Below are 18,507 nucleotides of genomic sequence, written 5' to 3'. Positions count from 1 at the left end.
TGTGTGTGTGTGTAAAAAAAAAAAAGTGTGTGTGTGGGGGAAGTGGTGTGAGGGCTGAAGGTGGTAACACTAAAGGAGTGAGAGCTATGCTTTAGTTGTGCTCTTGTTAATGTTTTGTAATCTATATCAAGTATTAATTATAATTTTGTTATATTGGTAATTTGTGGGAGTTAATGAACACTAAGGCCCTGTCTTCACAGGAGGAATTTTCCAAAAATTTCCCACTGTTTTTGAGATCCATGAAGCTCCAGGGATACTAGTAGTGTAGACAGAGAGCCTGTTACTGCCACTGCTGTATGTACCTCCTCAGAGCAGTTGCTTTTAAGGCACAGTAGACCCCAAGCTTATTAACACTAATGCAGCTGAACTGCTGTTGGTAAAGATGGGAAATTTTGAAAAATGGCCCTAGTCTCGATGGTGCCTAAGAGATCAGTATTAAAAGTGAGCTGAGAAATGAGTCTAGAAGGTTGCTTGGTTTCAACACCTGTGTTCACTTTTAGTCATCCCAATCTTGGCATAACTGCAAGGGTAGATAACATACACTGTATCTTAGTGTACATTGAATTATTCACCTGATACTTTTAAAACAAGAACTTAGAAATTGAAACTAGAACCTGCAGAACTTCCCCAGTCACTTTTCTAGTGGCTTTTATATAGACCTGTTTCTCCAGGTATAAGAGGAGTTGGCTTTCAGTATCTGGTTACCCAGTTGTGACAGGCTATCACCATAGGTTATAGAAAGGTCATTTTCACAGATAATGGGCTTCATGTCTCCATTTACTCCATTCTCTCTCTGTGATATGGAATTGAAATTGTCACTGCGTGATTGGTTAAGACACTACTAAATTGATTTCTCCCCCTCCCCCAATACAAACCACAAAATTGTCTCAATTTCCTGTGGCAGTCAGGAGACAAACATTTCTGAACCAGGAATGAAAATGAACAAGTGTTTTATGAGATTTCCTAGCTGGACCTAGAGACAGGAGTTAAAAATTAAAATTAAAACCTGAGCATGAAAACATGAATTTTATTCCATTTCCTCTGATAGTTTTGCAATATGCTGGACCAAGATAAGTAACACATTCTGGATGCATTGTGTTAGTAATATGAAGCTCTGGGGAAAATATTAGTTGAATTCTTCGAAAATGTGTCAATTAACTAATCACTCAATTAAGTGAAAATGACTTGGGACAGTTAATTAGAACTGAAACTGATCTTTCTCGCTTAGGAGCTGTGTGTGTAAGTTTAGGGGAGCTATGGATTCAGGCCCTTTGATCCTGGCCTTCTGTAACAGGTAGTCAGCAGACATATATATTGCCTTTATCAATGGAAAATAAATGCTTGCTTGATATAGAACTTTTGAAATAGTAAATGGGCTTGTCACAGAACTGCTTCCTAATCACTGAAGGCAGCTGTGAGTGCCAAAATGGTGGAGTTGCTCTTTCGGAACTAATGTAGGCTCAGACACTCAGCATCCTGTGTGCCTCCTGTGTCCACATATCCCTGGTGTATGTGGCTGAAATAGCCACAAAGTTATGGAGCCAGCCATTTTGTTATGGCCCACCCTGAAAATCCATGGGATGGAGGGATCCCCACAGAGCACATCTGCACGGTGTGCAGGAAGTGAAGTGTGCACATTCACCGCATTGGAACCACATTAGTTCTGTGGCCTATTGTGTCTTCTCCATCCACTGATGGAGAAGGATTTTCCCAGTATGATTGAAGTTTGGGACACAGCTGGATCAGCAAGCAAGGAAGGTATTGTATCAGAGTTGGTGTTTTTGAGAATTTGGTTTTTAACATTAGCTCTGCAGCCAGATTTGCAAACTGATGAATCTGGGACCTCACTGTCAGAGTTAAGAAACCATGATGTGCATCACCCGCCTTCAGAGGCTGAGAGAGCAGAATTGGAATAACACCTGCATTTTTTTATTGGCCATTGTAAAAGGCAGACTAGGTGGAATATTCTAAAAGTGCTACTTTGAGTGAACCAAGTCAGTCCCCAGTGCTTCTACCACACAGGAGCAGGCATGAGCAACCTTAAGAACAGCATGTGGGTTAGTACCCAATACAGCATGCAGTTTTAAAGGCACTTGTCTGTCTCCATCTCATTCTACCTTGTGCAGAGTGGAAAGCCTGTGTCGTGAGCTGTCACTTATGATCTCCAGAATTTTCCCTAGAGTAGTTTTTCCCCTCAGGTTTGTCAGGCTCTCACATAAGGGAGTACTAAAATGGCTGATAAACTGGAGAATGTTAAGAGGAAAATGAACAAGTGTCTCTTGTAGCAAAGCTCTGCAACCCAGTCTGGCTGGGGTGTGTGTGTGTGTGTGTGTGTATATATTTTTCATTCCAAGCCTCTCAACCACTGTCTGCAGCAATCATGGACTCCACTCCTTACTAGCCAGACTGAAAGGGGGACTATTGCAGTCCAATCTGCAGTGGGCCACAGCACTGACAGATGTGACTGGTTTGGAGGAACAGCCTTGCTCCTAAGTGGCTGAAATTCCATCTAAATGGCCTAGGGCCAGGCACCATGAGAAGGGCCCTGCTTTTCATTCCTTTTAGTCTGGTCAGATAACACCATGGTAGTACGCTAGCCACAGAGACAAAGGGGAACCAAAAGCCTTCTCTCCACCTAGCACTAACAGGCTGGATGTCTTTGTCCCTGGGGCTTTCCACGGCATGGGAAAGTGTTACCTGATTTATTGTGTGGTTATTGATAATATTCCCTGTTAAGAGTTTCCAGCTAGACACTGGTTAAGCTTTTGAGGTTTGAAAGGTTATAGTCCCAGAATCAGGTGGAACAGAATTCAGATTTACTTTAGTGTCTGGTGGGAACCCTGATGCGCCCAAAGGCGACACACACACTGAGGGCAGAGCAGAGCTTTAAATACTTTTATTAGCACAATTAGTAAAAAAAAAAAAAAAAAAGTTCCAAACCAAATGAGATAGTAGCTAAAAATCAGTAAAATCAGGCTGATGTCCTTTGCACATACTGTCATACCTCTCATGGAAACCTAGTGGTGATCCACAACGGTCCTACCCTACCTCTGGCATACCAATCAAGTTCAGTGGTCAAGATCTTGAGGCATACATGGTGGTTTGGCCTATTATAGGGTCTGTTGGCTGTCATGAATAATCATATTAATGCCTGGCCTCCTTTATCCATAACTAGCTTTCTCACTCTAATAATGTTGGTGTCTTTATTCTGTGGGTTAGTATATTAATCATCCCAATTTATCATTTACATCAATTTGTTGCCAAGGCAAGTTCGTGGTTATGTATTCCCAGATGTTCCAGTCCTAAAATATCCAAAGCTGGTATCAGTTTGATTTCCTGTAGTTACCTGGTATTTTATACGATCTTGTAGTAAAAATCCCCTAAGTAATCCACTCCTGGTTCCCCAATAGCTTAGGGTTGCTGTTAGGCAACTCACTTATGCTAAGTCTCAGAGGCCTCAAAGCCTTATGCTAGCAACTTAAGTTAATGTCTTACAGGCTATAGGCCTATAGGTTTCTTGCATTATTGCTAAATAAAATGCCTTTAGTCTAACTCTATGGGCTACAGAAAGGTAAGTCTTCAAACAGATTGCTTACACAGAAGCTCACTCCTCTGCAGAGAATGGGCACACTTCCTGTTACATGGGGAAACTGAGGCAAAGAAATGAAGTGACTTGCCCACTGTCACCCAGCAGGCCAGTGGCAGAGGTCTCCTGAGTCCCAGTCCAATCCCCTGGAACATGCTGCCTTCTCGACCCCCTCAAGTTAGAGATTGTCCATTGCAGAAATACTATTTACAACATGTGTGATGGGGAAGAGTGTCAAATCCCTTGCAGTATTTCAGAAAAAGTTTTATTGGGCAAATAGGACCAGCTCCTTTTTTGCGCTGTTTTTATCTGACTATTTGATACCAGGCTTATGTGTTGGTCTTTCATGATCTACCTCGAGGTTTTGTTTTCCAGCTGGCAAGGCTGGGCAGCTGCCTGGAGTACGAGTGCCTCCTCCAAAGTCTCCAGCCCCATTGAATGGCAATGCCAAAGCAAGCAGTAATGTTTCAAGTCCACTTGATTGTCCAAGAGCAGCACACCCATCGGAGCTACTCAGTGGGCCACGAGCAGGACCAGCTCGGCCCAGCATGCCTGCCCCTCCCCCACCTCCGCCAGTTTCCAGCAAACCTTCCCTTGTTTTCCCACCTCCTCCACCTCTTCCCTCTCCTCTGGAAAAACCTGCAAAAGTGTCACCCCCGAATTTGGTGGTTCCTCCACCACCACCACCACCTCCTCCGAGTGACAAGCCCGCCAAGGTTCAAGCAACAGCTTCATACCTGCCGCCTCCTCCCCTGCCCCTGGCACCGCCTTGTGGATTGCCAGTTAGAACTGACTTTTATTGCACTTCTGCCCCACAGCCTGATTTGAGGGATTATCCACCTCCAACTCCTCCCCCGCCTCCACCACCACTGCCTCCTATTCCTTCATCAAGGGGATCCTTGCCGCTGCCACCCTCCCCTACCTTTAACAGTGCTGTGAACAGCCATGACATTCCACCCGCACTGCCCCCCAAATCTCCACACTTCTTGTTCCAAAAACCTGGTATTCAGTCCATGCCTCTCCCTCCTGCCCCACCCTTCCCTCAGCCAGCTGCAGCAGTGCAGAAGAAGAGACAAGGCAGAGGTGCAGGTAAGTTTTGAAAATGAGTTTTCAAACTACACAAGGCTACAGAAAAATACAACCCTAGTCTGCGAGCTACAGTGGCAGAAGACAAGATATCTAGAGCAGCAGGATCTAGGCCCCACGTGTAGAGAGGATCTCTGAACCTGGGAGCATAGATCACTGGGAACTCAGTGAGAGCAGCTGCTCCGGCTGTGGGTCTGTCTCCCACACTGCTGAGAAAACTAGTCAATGCTTGGCTTTCTCTTCCTGAGAGCTGAGCGGTGCAGCAGGTTGGAACCAACTTTGGGACAATAAGTATTAAGTGGATTTCCTGGGGAATCCCTTGGGAGAGATTAATTCAAATTACCTAACTCCAGTTATGCAAAAACCCAATTTTTTGAAGCTAAGCCCTTATGGAGAGGGTCATTGTCTGCTGACTACCTGTTACAGAAGGCCAGGATCAAAGGGCCTGAGCTGTATTTAAAAAAACAAAACAAGAAAAACCTGATCTGGCCGGCCTGGGTTCTGGATATAAGATAGATGAACTTCTAACCATGGGGAAAACCTAGTTGTAGGTTTCGAAAGACTAAACCTATCAGAGCCTTAGTTTGGAGTTGGGGATGATCTCTTGGTAGGCTTTTTAGCATGCATGTAAGTTTTTTATTGTTTTTTTGTTTTCTCTGTCATGCTTTTACCTCAACCATAAATGTGGTTGCTTATAACTGTGGAAAATACTCTGATCATGGCCCCCTGAGAGAAAGCAAAGCACAGGTACTGGCCTTTTTTAGCAGTCTGGCTTGCTGAAGATATGCCCGTGTAAAGCAGGGAGCTGTGCAGCCATAAAATCCCTGGTCAGCAGAGTGAAAGGCAGGTTTCTGCTCTGGAGAGGTGACAGCAGAGAACTGGAACCCTAAAGGGGGTGCCCTTTGTGGACCCTGGAGGGGGAGTAAAGGAGCAGTTACCCTGAAACTGTGACACACAGGGGGGCAGTGTGTGTGATCTATGACTGTGTGAATTTCCATAAGTGCCAACAGCAGTGAAAGAAGTGTAGAAGGGCAAAGCACAGAGAAAAGTCACAGTGTCTTTATGGGAAAGGAACAGTGATGAGAAAGACAGGAAAATGAGTTATGAACAACTCAAGAGAAGGCAGACAGTTGAGCTGCCTTTCTCTACCTAGCGCAACACTGAAGAGTGGACAAAGGCAAAGCTAATCAACTTGCTGTATTCTGATGAGGAAGAGGAATCATAGTTCAGGTTCACAAAGAAAATCCAGCCCAGGAGAAATCTTAGAACCAACTCCTTGGAGAGAAGCAGGGAAGAGGTTGATAGAAACATCCTCCATGTTCCATCCAGACCAAATGCATCATTGCAACAGGGATTGGGGACAGATATACGGGCAGACTGAGAGGATATAGGTGGAGAGGGGCAGACTGCATCTGGAAATCCAGCTGCTTGTAGACCAGAAGTGCCAGTTGGAAAAAATATGAAATTGGGTTTGTGAGATTGAGAAATATGCAGCTCCCCATAATAAAAACCAGCTAAAGGGTATGGGCTGAACCTTACATATGGACGTGTAGATAGCGCAATTAATTGACTATATATTTTTTTAAAGCTAAGGGAAACACCTTTTAAATATAATGGGTCAGGTATTCAGAGATAGTGATGAGTATAGAATAGATCCAAGCATTACTGCTGTAGTGATTCTAACATGACAGCTATAAAGTATCCTCCTACCATGGTGCCATTTGGCTTTGAACTAAACATTGTGTCAGGTCTAAAGTCCAATCAGTTCATTTTTCAAAGGAATGTCTTAAGAACTCATTCATCCATTACTGTATCTTTGTGCCGTCTGCTTCTTTTTAAGTAAGCCACACTGGAAAGTTAATTCCGCCTCCGCTGCCTCCAGCAAGATCACCATCAACTGAGCTTACAAGCAAGTGTCCATATACCCAAGTTTCATCCTGGCCAGCTGCACGTGAGCCCTTTCCACAGCACAGAAATGGAAACATGCACATCCTTGGTAATATTTTTCTAAATTAAACTTCTTTGCTATACTTGAAAGATTTCTACACTAAAGCCTGATAAATATACATCCTACCAAAAACCTCTCACGCAAATCTTACAGTAACTGTGAAAGTCCAGGGTGCATGAAGTCCACTGTGAAAAAGCAGTATAACTAGAGATAGAGAGATGCTCTGTAGTGTTCCTCTGTAGAAGAACCTTATACAACAACAAAGTTATAACTTCTCATTAGGTTTTTGGACTATCTGATAGAATAGAAAAGTAGACACCTGCTATAAAATTCTACAGGACAGTGCAAAATGCTATACAAAAGTAATAACTGTCTATTAAATTATATTGGGTTTAGAGTAATATCTACAGAAGCCTAGTGGTTTCATCCCCATTAAATTCTATAGGACAGAGGTTCCCAAGGACACTTCTTTTGGTTTGGTGAGTTGGCTGTTTGGTCTTATCTTTGTTTCTAGCTGCTTCATTACTCTAAAGCCAGGTCAGAATACATCAAATACTGTCCTAACCAGAGCTGTCCCTAGGGTATGGCAAATCGGGGCGACCACTCCGGGCCCTGCGCTTTGGGGGCCCACAGGCCGGTGTGATTGCCCAGCGTGGTCAGTCCCAGAAGTGACTGATTCGTCACTTCTGCCCCAGGCTCCGCACCCCCTTCAGGACGGCCCTGGTTCTAACATCATAAAAAATTGCTGTGATTGCCAGAGGCATGTTATATGATTAGTATTGGGATGGTGCAGTTGTGAACAAAAAAGGGGTGATTAACCAGATAATCCCACTTAAGATGGAGTTTTTCCACAGCATGAACCACTGTAAACGTCACTGGGATATCAGTCAGGCACTTCAACTGGAATAGTTAACTGCCTCATCAATTTTTTTCCAGTGGTAACCCAGCTTTGTTAATGGTGGCCAGAGTTTATTTTCCAGGTAATAGACAACTTTTTTTTTAATTCTCCAGATGAGTTTGAATCTAAGTTTACTTTTCATTCTGTGGAAGAATTCCCCCCTCCCGATGAATTCAAGCCATTTCAGAGAATTTATCCCAGCAAGGCATCTAGAGGTAAGTATTGAAAAATCTTGTACAAGCATGACAGGATTAAAGCTGTTTTTCCAACATAGTTAAAAATGTCAATGTGAATATAAATAAAGTAACACTGGGCAACAATTTAGTGTTAAATTATGATTGAGTTGCTAGGATATCATGTTATACTTTCAGTGTTACTGTTATAATGAATCCCAAAGATAGGATTCATTGTCTTTTGTTATAAAATGTTTCTAGAAAAAGATGAAACAGTAACGTGTGCTGACATGCCACCAGTTTAATTGTATTCATTACATTATTTAAGTAGGAAGCTCTTAAGTTAAAAATATTACGTAAACAGACTTAGCATGGTCTTGACTCAGCCTTAATGTGTTCATGAACAGGTGATGTCAGAAATTAACTGTGGTTTAATACTGAACCTGTAATCACTATATACGAATATAAAAGACAGTTCCAAGATTTCAAACCTGAGTGCTTAAAGTTGCGTCCTAACTCTATATTTTGGCACCTAGATAAGAATGACAGATTCTCAGAAGCACCAATACGCTGGGAGATACAGATGCTCAGCCTTTGAAAATCATATCACTGTGTTTTGGGAGCACAACTTCACCCACCCAGCTTTGAAAATAGGCATTTTAAAAATAGATAAATAAAATCACACAAGTTCCTATCCTAACCGTCCAAGCTACTATTTGTATAGATCCCATGGGTTCTGTATTATGTTAGACAACTCCCTACCCCCGAAATCTTCATGCTGGCACTACTTTTCTTAGACTGGTTCCAGTTTCTGTACAGGGGCATTGCATGATGTACTGTAAGCATATACAGAAACAATGGACATCCTGTAATAGATGGTATCCTATGTATCTTATAGATACCCCTACAAATCCTCCACTAAGAACACATGTGAGATGAGAAGATCCCTCTAACAGATCTCTGGTGCAGAACTACACAGGAGGGTGAAGATAACAAGATAATGTATGAAACAGAGGAGGTTTTGTTAAATGAGTAGAGATTATATTTTAACAATCAAATGATGCAGCATCACTGATTTGATATTTTTAACTGGAAAAAAGAAAATACTTTAATTATGCATTCTCTGAACTAGCCTAGTCATCGTATGGCAATAGAGGAGAGTGCTGGCACAGGCTTTTAAATGATTGTTGTTTACTTCAGGAATTTTTAAAACCAAGCACCATGAGATTTGAATTCTTTAGTAGTGGTCATTATGTAATTCTCATTCAAATCATCATCAAGATATCATCTCAAACAGTATTCCATGCATTACTCATATTTTTCTTCCTCATCTTTTAAATATTTTTAGTATTCCCCCAAAGAGCTCTAATTATATTTACAGGAGTTTTCAATTAGCTATCTGAAAATAAGATACTCTATATATTGTATGGTTTTTGGCATGACTTTATAATCTCATTGTAAGTTACTTTGCTGCCTGTTTCCTACCTACCGCCACCCCTTCCCCCCGCAACCTGCTGCAAAATGGCCTCTTCCTCAATATTACCACAGAGGGGTCCATAATTACAGGGATCTATTGGTCAAACGTATATATATAGGCAGGAAAAAGAGGCTGCGGACACCACTGCACGCAGTACGCTACTCTCTCTCTCAGGTTTGCTAGTGGGTGTACCTGTCAGAAGGGAATGAGCTGGAACATGACTACCTGGGCTGGACTGCCTAACAGCATTGTCATGCATTAGCAAATAAGGCAAAGCTTTTCCAAAGTGTTTCTCCTCGGTCAGAAAGCAAAACTGGGATGAATGCATTTGCCAGCATGTGTGTGTACAAGGGCACAGCTGGACCATCATGTCGCTAACATGTGACCCTTTTGTACAGTATAGATTTTCTCTTTAAATACTGCTTATTGCTGCTGCTAGCTAGGAGCCCACCTGCCACTTGTCTGACAGGCTTTCTAGACATTGTCATTCCCTCACCCCCCATAATCCCCAACGTGCCCCTCTCCAGTTAGCTAAAGAAGCATGTAATAGCTAAATACTAGAAAGACGACAACTGGTATTGCTCATTCTCACCAATCTCCTTTGAACAGCTCTGCAGGCAATTGCCAGAAGTCCTCCTTCATTTATATGCTCCATGCAGCTCTTTTCACCCAATACTCAATGCGAGCTGTGAAGGGCTGTAGTCTGGAACTGCAGATTGATTCCCAAGATACCTCAGTTTGCCACAGGTGCCAAAAACTCTCCTCCCCTTTCTGCCAGTTGCCAGGGTAGCTGACAGGGTGGCGAGCTCATGCAGGTTACCTTAATTACCTCACTGGAAATCAGACTTTTCCTTGCAGGTGCATCCATAGGTTGGCTTGTCTCTGATTGGCTTAAAGTTATACAATAAAAATGGCCAGGTTAAGAGTGCTTCAGTCAGTCTTTTAATTCAAGTGTTGTTTCCCTTAGAGACTCAATTTCAGGACCCTGGTCCTGAGTTCCCACAAAGTAGCTATAATCTCTTGTTTTTCAAGAGCCCAGGAGTGTGGGGGTGCCTGAAATCATTCCAGAGGTTCTGCACTCTGGCAGGCAGCTTCTCATTAATCCTCTTCTTTCCAGGGGAGCAGTGGCTGCTTAGCTAAACAGAACTGATTTTGCAAGCAGTAGCCAGGAGGGGGAGCAGCAGGCTGCAGATCAGAGAAGGGAGGTAGGAAACTCTCCCTGGTAGGCTAGAAAGGGATCAAGAGTCTGGCTTCCATTTCAGTACAGACCTTGTGGGCAGGAGACAACCTGGACCCCTCCCTAGGTTAGCAGAGGTGGTAGTGATCTCCAAGGGAGGAAACTCAAATATGGAGCCAGAGCAGGGTAGATTTTAGGAGGATGGCTAGATTTGATGGTGGGGGCTGGGGAAAGCTGATGGCATTATGACTATTCAAATATGCATATGAAATTAAAGCCTTATTTGCATAAACTCTGCAGCATCCCAAATTGCAAATCTAGCAGGTATGTTAAATCCAGTTTAGGGATTTCCCTTTGCTGTCTATCTCTGGATAGTGTCTTTCTCTGCAAAGTTAGCTAGTAGCCTTGTCACCACCACCTAAATACTAAGGAAGGCAGAAGTGGTCATGCCCTTGTAACTAGCTGGACTTTAAGGACATCAGGTAAAGAAGATCCCAGCAACTCTGCTGTGAACAATTGGGGGTGGGGAAGTTGTTCACACGGTGCCTGACTGGTCAACAAAAAGAAGGTAACTGTGTGTGGAATCATTCATGGATGGATAAGTGGGCTGCAGGTTCCTACTTATGCTTAATATACTACCCCCCTCCCCCCTGAAGGGCTTGGGACCAGATTCATCAGTGAACTCTAGCAATTGGACAGCTACTTTGCATTGCTGGAGCCACGGACCACAGCAGTGAATCTGGCCCTGAGTCTGATGGGATAGAGGAAGTACAGAGTGAGGTTCTGGAGCTACTGAATTATCTCTTGGAAGAACAACTTTTCCAGCTGTAGAATGCAGCAGCACCATAGCTGCAGCACCATAGCACCCCCTCCTGGCTCTTTTTCTTGCCTGTACTGATCTCTTAATAAATAGTTTGCCTGTGTGTGTGACATATTGAAAAATAAATGCTGTCACCAGTATTGTAATTACAATAGTTAACTGTGCTTGAGCATATAAAATATAATAGTCAAATTTAGGTAGGCATCAACATGGGCATTGCATCTTTTCTTACAGAAAGTCTAATATGAGGCTATTCAGGAATAGTATTCTGCTACAGTATTATTGGCATTGTGCATTAAAGCAAATGTGGAGTATGATTTCTTGCCTATTCTCATCTGTACTGGACCCTGTAATACTGTGCAACAAATATTTTATAAGGATTTCTAAAACAATAAAGTGTCTTTGTAGATTAGTTCCTCCTTTGTACTTTAACTTGTGTGCATTAAATGGAGAAGGGGTTTTGGGCAGCAGGCTCCAGTACTGGGACTTCAGGAGCCTGGCTGTGTAGCCCTGGGCTCCAACCATAGGGTGGCAGGTATTGACTCCCACTCCCCTCCACCCCCCCCCCCAAAAAAAATCCAGCCATGCAGCCCTGGCAGGGCTTCAGCCCCTGGTTCTGGCCCCCAACTCTGTCTTGGTTTCTGGCCAGGCAGTGGCAGATGCTGGCCCCAGGCACTGAGCCGCAGCAGGCTTTAACCATGGGGCTTCGGGATCTGGCTGCAAGGCTTCTGCCTCTGGACCCCAGTTCTGGCAATGCAGTAGCGGGTGTGGGTTCTGGTCCTGGCCTCCGGCTGCACAGTGGTAGGCGCTGGCCCCCAGCCATGTGGCAGCAGGCTCCGACTGTGGGGCGTCAGGTGCCAACCCTTGGCTCCAGCCATGCAGTGGCAGGTGCTGACCCCCAGCTCCGGCAGCGTGGCCCTGGCGCTGATCCCCTGCCCCAGCTGCTTGCACTGACCGACAGCTCTGGTCCTGGCCTCCGGCTATGCAGCAGCCGGTGCTGACCCCAGACCGCTCAGCAGCAAGCGCTGGCTCCAGCTACACGGTGGCGGGCGTGGACTCCTGGCTCCAGCCACGGGTTCTGGCCGTGCGGTGGTAGGCAGAGGTCCTGGACTCTGACCACAGCTCCAGCTGTGAAGCAGCAGGCTCTAATCTCTGGCTCCAGCCACACAGCTCCTCTCCCTGGCTCTGCCCTGGTAACATGGCAGCAGACACCAACCCCTGGCTCTGACTATGCAACAACAGGGCTCATCAACCACCCCCATCGTCCCTGGACCCTGCTGCCTCCCCTGACCTGCATCCATCCCACCATCATCTCTGACCCCCACTGCTGAGCCCTGGGGCTTGCGGAGAAAAGGGATATTAACACACACATGCAAGTAACACTTTTCACAGCCTCCCAGGTAGCTACTAAGTATGCTGTGAAAAGTGATATTAACAATCACTTTTCACAGTATTTTTATTAAGTCTACAATATACCCCTCCATATATAAATTATTTGGATGTGTATCTGTGCCTATTTAATTGTTCCTAAATTTAATTATTTTTTTAGGGAAAGTGTCAGTGAGGCCACCAGCGAGAGTTAGTGGCCGCACTCTGAGGCCACCAAAAATTTTGTTTTGATAACCCAGGCACTAGATGGTGCCTCATGGAAGCTAGCCAATAGGAGGTCCCAATCCCCACCCCTCTGCAGTAAACATCTAAGTCTGGGCTGCAGGGGGGTACCTTGCGATTCTCAGCTGCCACCCCCTTTTTTTGGAGTTAGATGTCTATGCCACTTCAGGTAAAAGTGTGGGAGGAGGAGGAGGGAACCTGCCTCTAACTTTGGTTAGGATACTAATTTAGGAGATCGGAAAAACCTGGTTGAAGTCACCTTCCCTCTGAGAAGAAGGCCTTTGAACAGGCGTCTGCCACTTTTCCAGGGGGATAGTCTGAGAGGGCCACTTCTCTCTCTCCTCTTGAAGCTGTTCCACTGTGGTTAAAATATTTTTAAAAAGTCACTGGAGCAGGGGCACTGGCTTCTAGGTCTCCCATGTGATTTCTCTAGCAACCACGCTACAGCGAGTCTTGTGCTTGCACACACTGTTGTTGGCCCAATGCCTTTTTCTTTTTAAAATTATCTACAGTGGAACAGCTTCAAGAGGATGGATTAAGGAAATACCACATCAGACTATCCCACAGTCCAGGGATCTCCCAGACCTCAGCTGAGTTCCCTAGCTAGTGGGCTAAAAGTTGAGGGAGTTGTCCTTGCTCCCCCTAGTCAGTTTGTCTAGGCCTGCCTCTAGGGGTCCGAGTGGGTGCTGTGGCACCTGAGCAGAGGTTTTTGTGAAGGGCAGGATCCCTAAATCTGGGGTTTAAGTGCTTAAATCCTTTCCTGAATCTAGCCTTAATTATTTAAAATTCCTCTGTATCCAAACCTTCATCCCACTACATTTTTATACAACACATGGTGCTGGCTGACTTTACACATCTGAACACATGGAAAGTGTGGGAGAAAGTGGATGTTGACTATCAGAGCCTGAGGTAGCAGGGAACTTTGACTCCATGTGCTGAACTACATTGTTGTGCTGGTAAATTAAATTTAGAAATTTAAAAAATATGGATGATACGAACACATAGGGTACCCCCACAAAACTAAATTCTTTTCACTACTCTACAGTGTGATGGTTCAGCATCCATGACTATTTGAGTGCTTGATGCTTCTGCCCAGTCAGTAAGGCACTGACTCAACAAACAATCTAAATCTGTAACTAAAGAGGGTATTGCTTTCTCCAGTATTATGGGAGAAGTGTATGCGGTGATGGTACACACAAGAGAGGGTCTCAACCTCAGCCCTTTATATAATATCACTACTATGCATGAAGGTAAGGGCCAGAGAGCACTTTGCTCAAAAGGGACTTTGCAGGGTGAAATTTTTTGTACAAAATAACTTAGTACCTGGCTCATGGTGCTGAATTTATTTATTAATTTTGCCAAACAGTAGTTCCCAGCAGATATGTAATTCCCACAAGATGACTGCAAAACTCTACTTATTAGTTCCCACAAGAAAATTAGCCCAAGCTTTGCAGTGCCTTGGTTCAGTCTGAAGGCATACATCTTGACACACCCCCAGACAGGGAACAGGGCTGATGTGTGCAAATAGCTGCATGAAATGGTGGGCATAGCTTCAGAGAACAATACAAAACAGTGCACTCTCTTTAAAGTAGTCATCTTTATTCCCTGCCCCCTTTGGCTCAACATAGCTAAGCCCAAATTCAGCATAGATGTGAAACAATGCCACTGTGCCACCCACTCCACTGGCTTTGAGGTTTAGTGTCTTTATCCTGCAAGCATTAAGCAAATCAGCACACATATTTTAATTTACAACATAGTGTGTTTCATGTAATGCTTGTACTAAGCCTGCCCTGAATGATGCTGACAAGAGCTTGAGTTTGGACAATCATGGTACATCTACACAACAAATGGCAGCCTGCAGCCATGAGTCTAAGCCTGGGTTGACAGACTTAGGCTTGCACTATGCTACTATAAATAGCTATGTTGACATTCAGGCTCAGGCTCTGAAGTCTAGGGTTGGGGTTCAGAGCCTAAGCTCTAGCTTATGCTGCAATATCTACACAGGTGTCTTTAGCACTGGAGCACAAGCCCAAGGTCTGTTGCCCCAGTCTCAGAGATTCTATGCCCCAGGCTGTGAGATAAACCCTTGGAGGCCCCAATCCTGCAAGTGATTTCATGTAGGAGCATCCCTGAACCACATCCAAGCCCACTGAAGTCAAGAGAATTCAAGAAGCACAGCATTCTGTCCATAGTCAGTAAGTTGCAGGAGCAGAGCCTTAATGTGTAAGAAGGAGAACACTAGCATTTTCATCTCAGTTGTGTGCTTTTAGAGCAGAAGACGTCTCCCTTCTAAGCAGAACTCCTGTCTTAGAACTAGAGAGGAGCCAAGTGCAATATCTGGTTTCAGAAATTAGATTTTGCCTTTTTTTAAACCATGGCTGCAGTACACAGAGTGCACTAACAGAAGCAAGATAGAGGAGGAACTTAAAAAAAAAAAACCAAAAACCACAAGGCTCTCAAGACATTTTACTTATTTAAGTGGACCAGCTCTTCAGTGAATCAGTATATACTCTTATTTCCAAGAGCATATACTTACATTAGTTTTATTTACCACAACACTGCAATCATTTACACCTAGGCAACATAGAACATGATTACACACACCAAATTAGTTACTATGTAAGAGAATCCAACACACTAGCGCAAAAGGCACAATAAGCACTGCCTGCCTGCATTTCCCTAATGCACAAGCCTGTCTAGCCAGTTGCTGGTATTCCATGGTTTGGGTATAGTTTTAGAATCTCTATTGACTATATGAAATGGTTGACACTGTCATTCAGTATCACATTTTGAGACCGTATGTGCTAAAGAATATTCCTTTCATCTTTATTTTATTTCAGAATCTGACAAGCAAACTTTAAAACTCCAGTCAGTCATTACTTGGCTACGTTTCCATTACATTTACCTTGCTTTGGCAGCACACATATTTGTATTATATATTCTGCTGAATACTGGCCTCTTTGGCACTTCTTAAATTATGGATGAAATTTTTTTGACTATGCACAATACTGCTTTGGCTGTTTTAAATCACTGATGATTCAATGTACAGCAGCTGTGGCAAAATGGCCAATGTTGTTTTGGTGGGTCCCATGCTTTTCTCGGCAGGGGGGCTAGGACACCACCCCTTGCCCTTGCTGTTGGGGCATCAAGGGCCCCACTACTGGCCCTGGAAGGTGGTAGAGGAGGGAAGTGGGGAATGGGTCTGGGTTTGCTCCTCACTCTAAGCCCCAACCCCTACAAGTTTCTTACCCTCAGTCCTTGACACTGGGAGAGGAAGTCTCCCTTCCTCCAGTTCTCAGCAACACCCTCTCTGCCTGAAGCAGGGAGGTTTTATTAGGTTTCTGACGGGCCTTAATTGACTACAGGTGCTCCTATTAACCTGAAGTAACCTTTCCTTTTCTACAGCGAACCACACCGTAATTAGGCTAGGGCTTATATATCTCCCCTCTCCCACAGCTCCCTGGCTCTGCTGTATTGCACAGCATATTAAAAGAATTACAGAAACACACTATAAAATATGGTTATTATAGCTATTTCATGCACTACAAAATGGTAAAACATCATAGTACACAGTGGCTCACCTCTGAACAGTTACTGAGGTTATCTGGATACTTGGTATAGTGGCCACTGTCTTACACTTGGATTGGCAGCTACGCTGCCTAAGAGACATGTTCAATGTTACCTGCAAAGTCAAGGGCATGGAATGTAGGACTCCTAGAGAGGTGTGGATCACCTCTGTCCTGTTTCCATTTGAAGCAAGTTGGAATTATAGTACTTATGGAAGAAGGGAGGTAAGTTCAAAAAACAAAGACACATAAAAAACCCAAAAGGGGATACAAAGAGAATTAAAGGGGAAGAGCAGTAACAATCAGAAAATCAGTTTGAGCCCAGATGTATTTCACTGGCAGATCTTTTTGAAATTGTATTCTACAATAGCCTGGATTAATACTGTTGTTTGAGGAGATCTGATAAAGCCACTACAGGAGTTTAACAGAAAGCAAGTAAATTGAAGGCATTATTTTATGGCTGTAGAGGCTTTGTGTAGCCACAGCATAAATATAGACTTACGTGTCTGCTGAATGGATTTAGAGCTGCAAGTGGCAGATGAAGCATTAGTAAAAACTTCCTTAAACTGTGTTTGTAAGATGTTTGATGCTGATTCCAAGCATCCGAGAGCTACATATTTTCTAGGGGTTGGGTGCAGCCCCCAAACACACTGTCAGTGTCAAAAGGGTGGTAAACTGATGCTCCCCTTCCGAGAAACTTCAGTTCCTCAGTGGGGACTTGTCTTCTCAATCATCAACCTCCCTCCAAAAGAAAAACTGGTTTGTTCATGCTGCTGCAATATTTCAATGGGTGGGAAATAACACCTTGTCTCCACCCAGCTCTAATATTGTCCCTCGTGTCATGAGTTAAGAAGGTTCCTTGATCAAAGCTCACCCTCTGCACTAGGTTAACTTCTTAAAGTGAAGGAGTTATGGCAAGAGCACATGAAAAGTAGATAATCACTGGAGTCACATGAATCCAAATATGAATGCAGTGGGTAAACTGGTGTTTGAATGCTGATGAAAAACTGCAAATAAACCATTTGTATCCTCCTCCCTGCAGAGTGTAAAGGAGTAACATTCAGATCTTAGCTTCGCTGTGAATTTGTGCCTTGCAAGGACTAAGCAACAGTTCAGTCATGATCGTTTCCTTTTCCTTGTACTAAATAAGTGGAGATTTCCTCCGGGTGTAAAGAGCACATACCATTTGGAGAACTCACAGAATTGTCTTTCATACGGCAGCCAGACTGCTGTCCCTAATTTTATTTTCAACACCCAGCCTCTGTTGGAACAAAAGAAGTGTTCTGACTGAGCTGTCACTGCATTGTTGTGTCTATCAATGCTGCCTTGGAGTCATTTGATTACACAATGTACCAGGCGCTCCGTTTGATTCTGCCTGCAATACACAGTACTATGAATCTAGGGAAAGGAAAAAAAAAACCTACCAGACATCACAAGTGCAATAGTTGTTTTTCCAAGGTATGAACAGATGAGGGCAGCACTGAGCCCTGGGGGGCATGATTCTGCTCATGTGTTCTGGCATAAGTCAGGAGTGGCTCCATTGCAGCCAACAGAGTTACACAAGCAAGCTCAGAATCAGGCCTTATCTCTAATTCAGATGCTGCTGTTTTTGTTTTTAAAACCTCTGTAGTTTCCAATGTGAAGTGGGAAGCGTACACTTACCTGGTGAAATTCTAAGCATTTGAACTTTGCTACCTAGCCTGAGCTATGTAGGGGGAGGGGGAGATAAAAACAAACAAAAACAATTGTTTGCTTTAAAAGATTATATGGAAATTACACTGGATTGAAGTTATTCCTTGTTTTAATTTTTTGTTGCCCAAACAATGAAACATTCTGCACTACATTAGCTGGCATGCACACACGGACCAAACAGTGACTCTCTCCTTTCACTACACACAGAACGGGACCACCGCATGATTGGACAAAGGAAAGCAATTTTGTTAACTCAATATAGCTACTGAGGAACATTTTTCTAGAAAGACAGAAGGCTTTTTGTTTGTTTTCCTCCTGCAAATTCAGCTATGTGGACTGGAGACTATCTTTCAAGGCTCGAAGAACTATAGAGTCTTCTTGTGAAAAGGCTAACGGTGTCCACTGTGGCTGAAATGAGATAACAGTGGTTTAAAATCCACGTACAGCAACAATCAAATGGAAAACTAAGAGAG

The 18,507-nt window shown here is 43.8% G+C and overlaps 2 protein-coding genes across 10 annotated transcripts in view; one reads left to right on the top strand and one right to left on the bottom strand.

Annotated features, from left to right (window-relative positions):
* Window positions 1-18,507, bottom strand: part of SCRN1 (secernin 1) — a 171,319-nt gene that overhangs the window by 94,548 nt on the left and 58,264 nt on the right. Inside the window, exon 9 of one of the 3 annotated variants that reach the window (XM_048838487.2) lies at window positions 15,226-18,442. The exons of the other annotated variants lie outside the window; for them this stretch is intronic. The gene's annotated coding sequence lies outside the window, so the exon portion shown is untranslated. Of the gene's footprint in view, window positions 1-15,225; window positions 18,443-18,507 lie in introns of those variants that run through there. 3 annotated transcript variants of the gene reach the window in all.
* Window positions 1-18,507, top strand: part of WIPF3 (WAS/WASL interacting protein family member 3) — a 78,984-nt gene that overhangs the window by 45,743 nt on the left and 14,734 nt on the right. For 5 of the 7 annotated variants that reach the window (XM_048838479.2, XM_048838482.2, XM_048838481.2 and 2 more), the window contains 4 exons: window positions 3,962-4,675; window positions 6,513-6,668; window positions 7,632-7,733; window positions 8,590-11,577. In XM_048838479.2, the coding sequence (XP_048694436.1) occupies window positions 3,962-4,675; window positions 6,513-6,668; window positions 7,632-7,733; window positions 8,590-8,630 (1,013 nt within the window). In that variant the 3' untranslated portion in view covers window positions 8,631-11,577. Of the gene's footprint in view, window positions 1-3,961; window positions 4,676-6,512; window positions 6,669-7,631; window positions 7,734-8,589; window positions 11,578-18,507 lie in introns of those variants that run through there. The other 2 variants (XR_007354991.2, XM_048838486.2) reach the window with 1 other exon arrangement.

The sequence above is a fragment of the Caretta caretta genome, chromosome 2 (genome assembly GCF_965140235.1).
Source record: "Caretta caretta isolate rCarCar2 chromosome 2, rCarCar1.hap1, whole genome shotgun sequence".
Lineage (NCBI taxonomy): Eukaryota > Metazoa > Chordata > Testudines > Cheloniidae > Caretta > Caretta caretta.
This window is presented reverse-complemented; position numbering and strand designations above follow the sequence as displayed.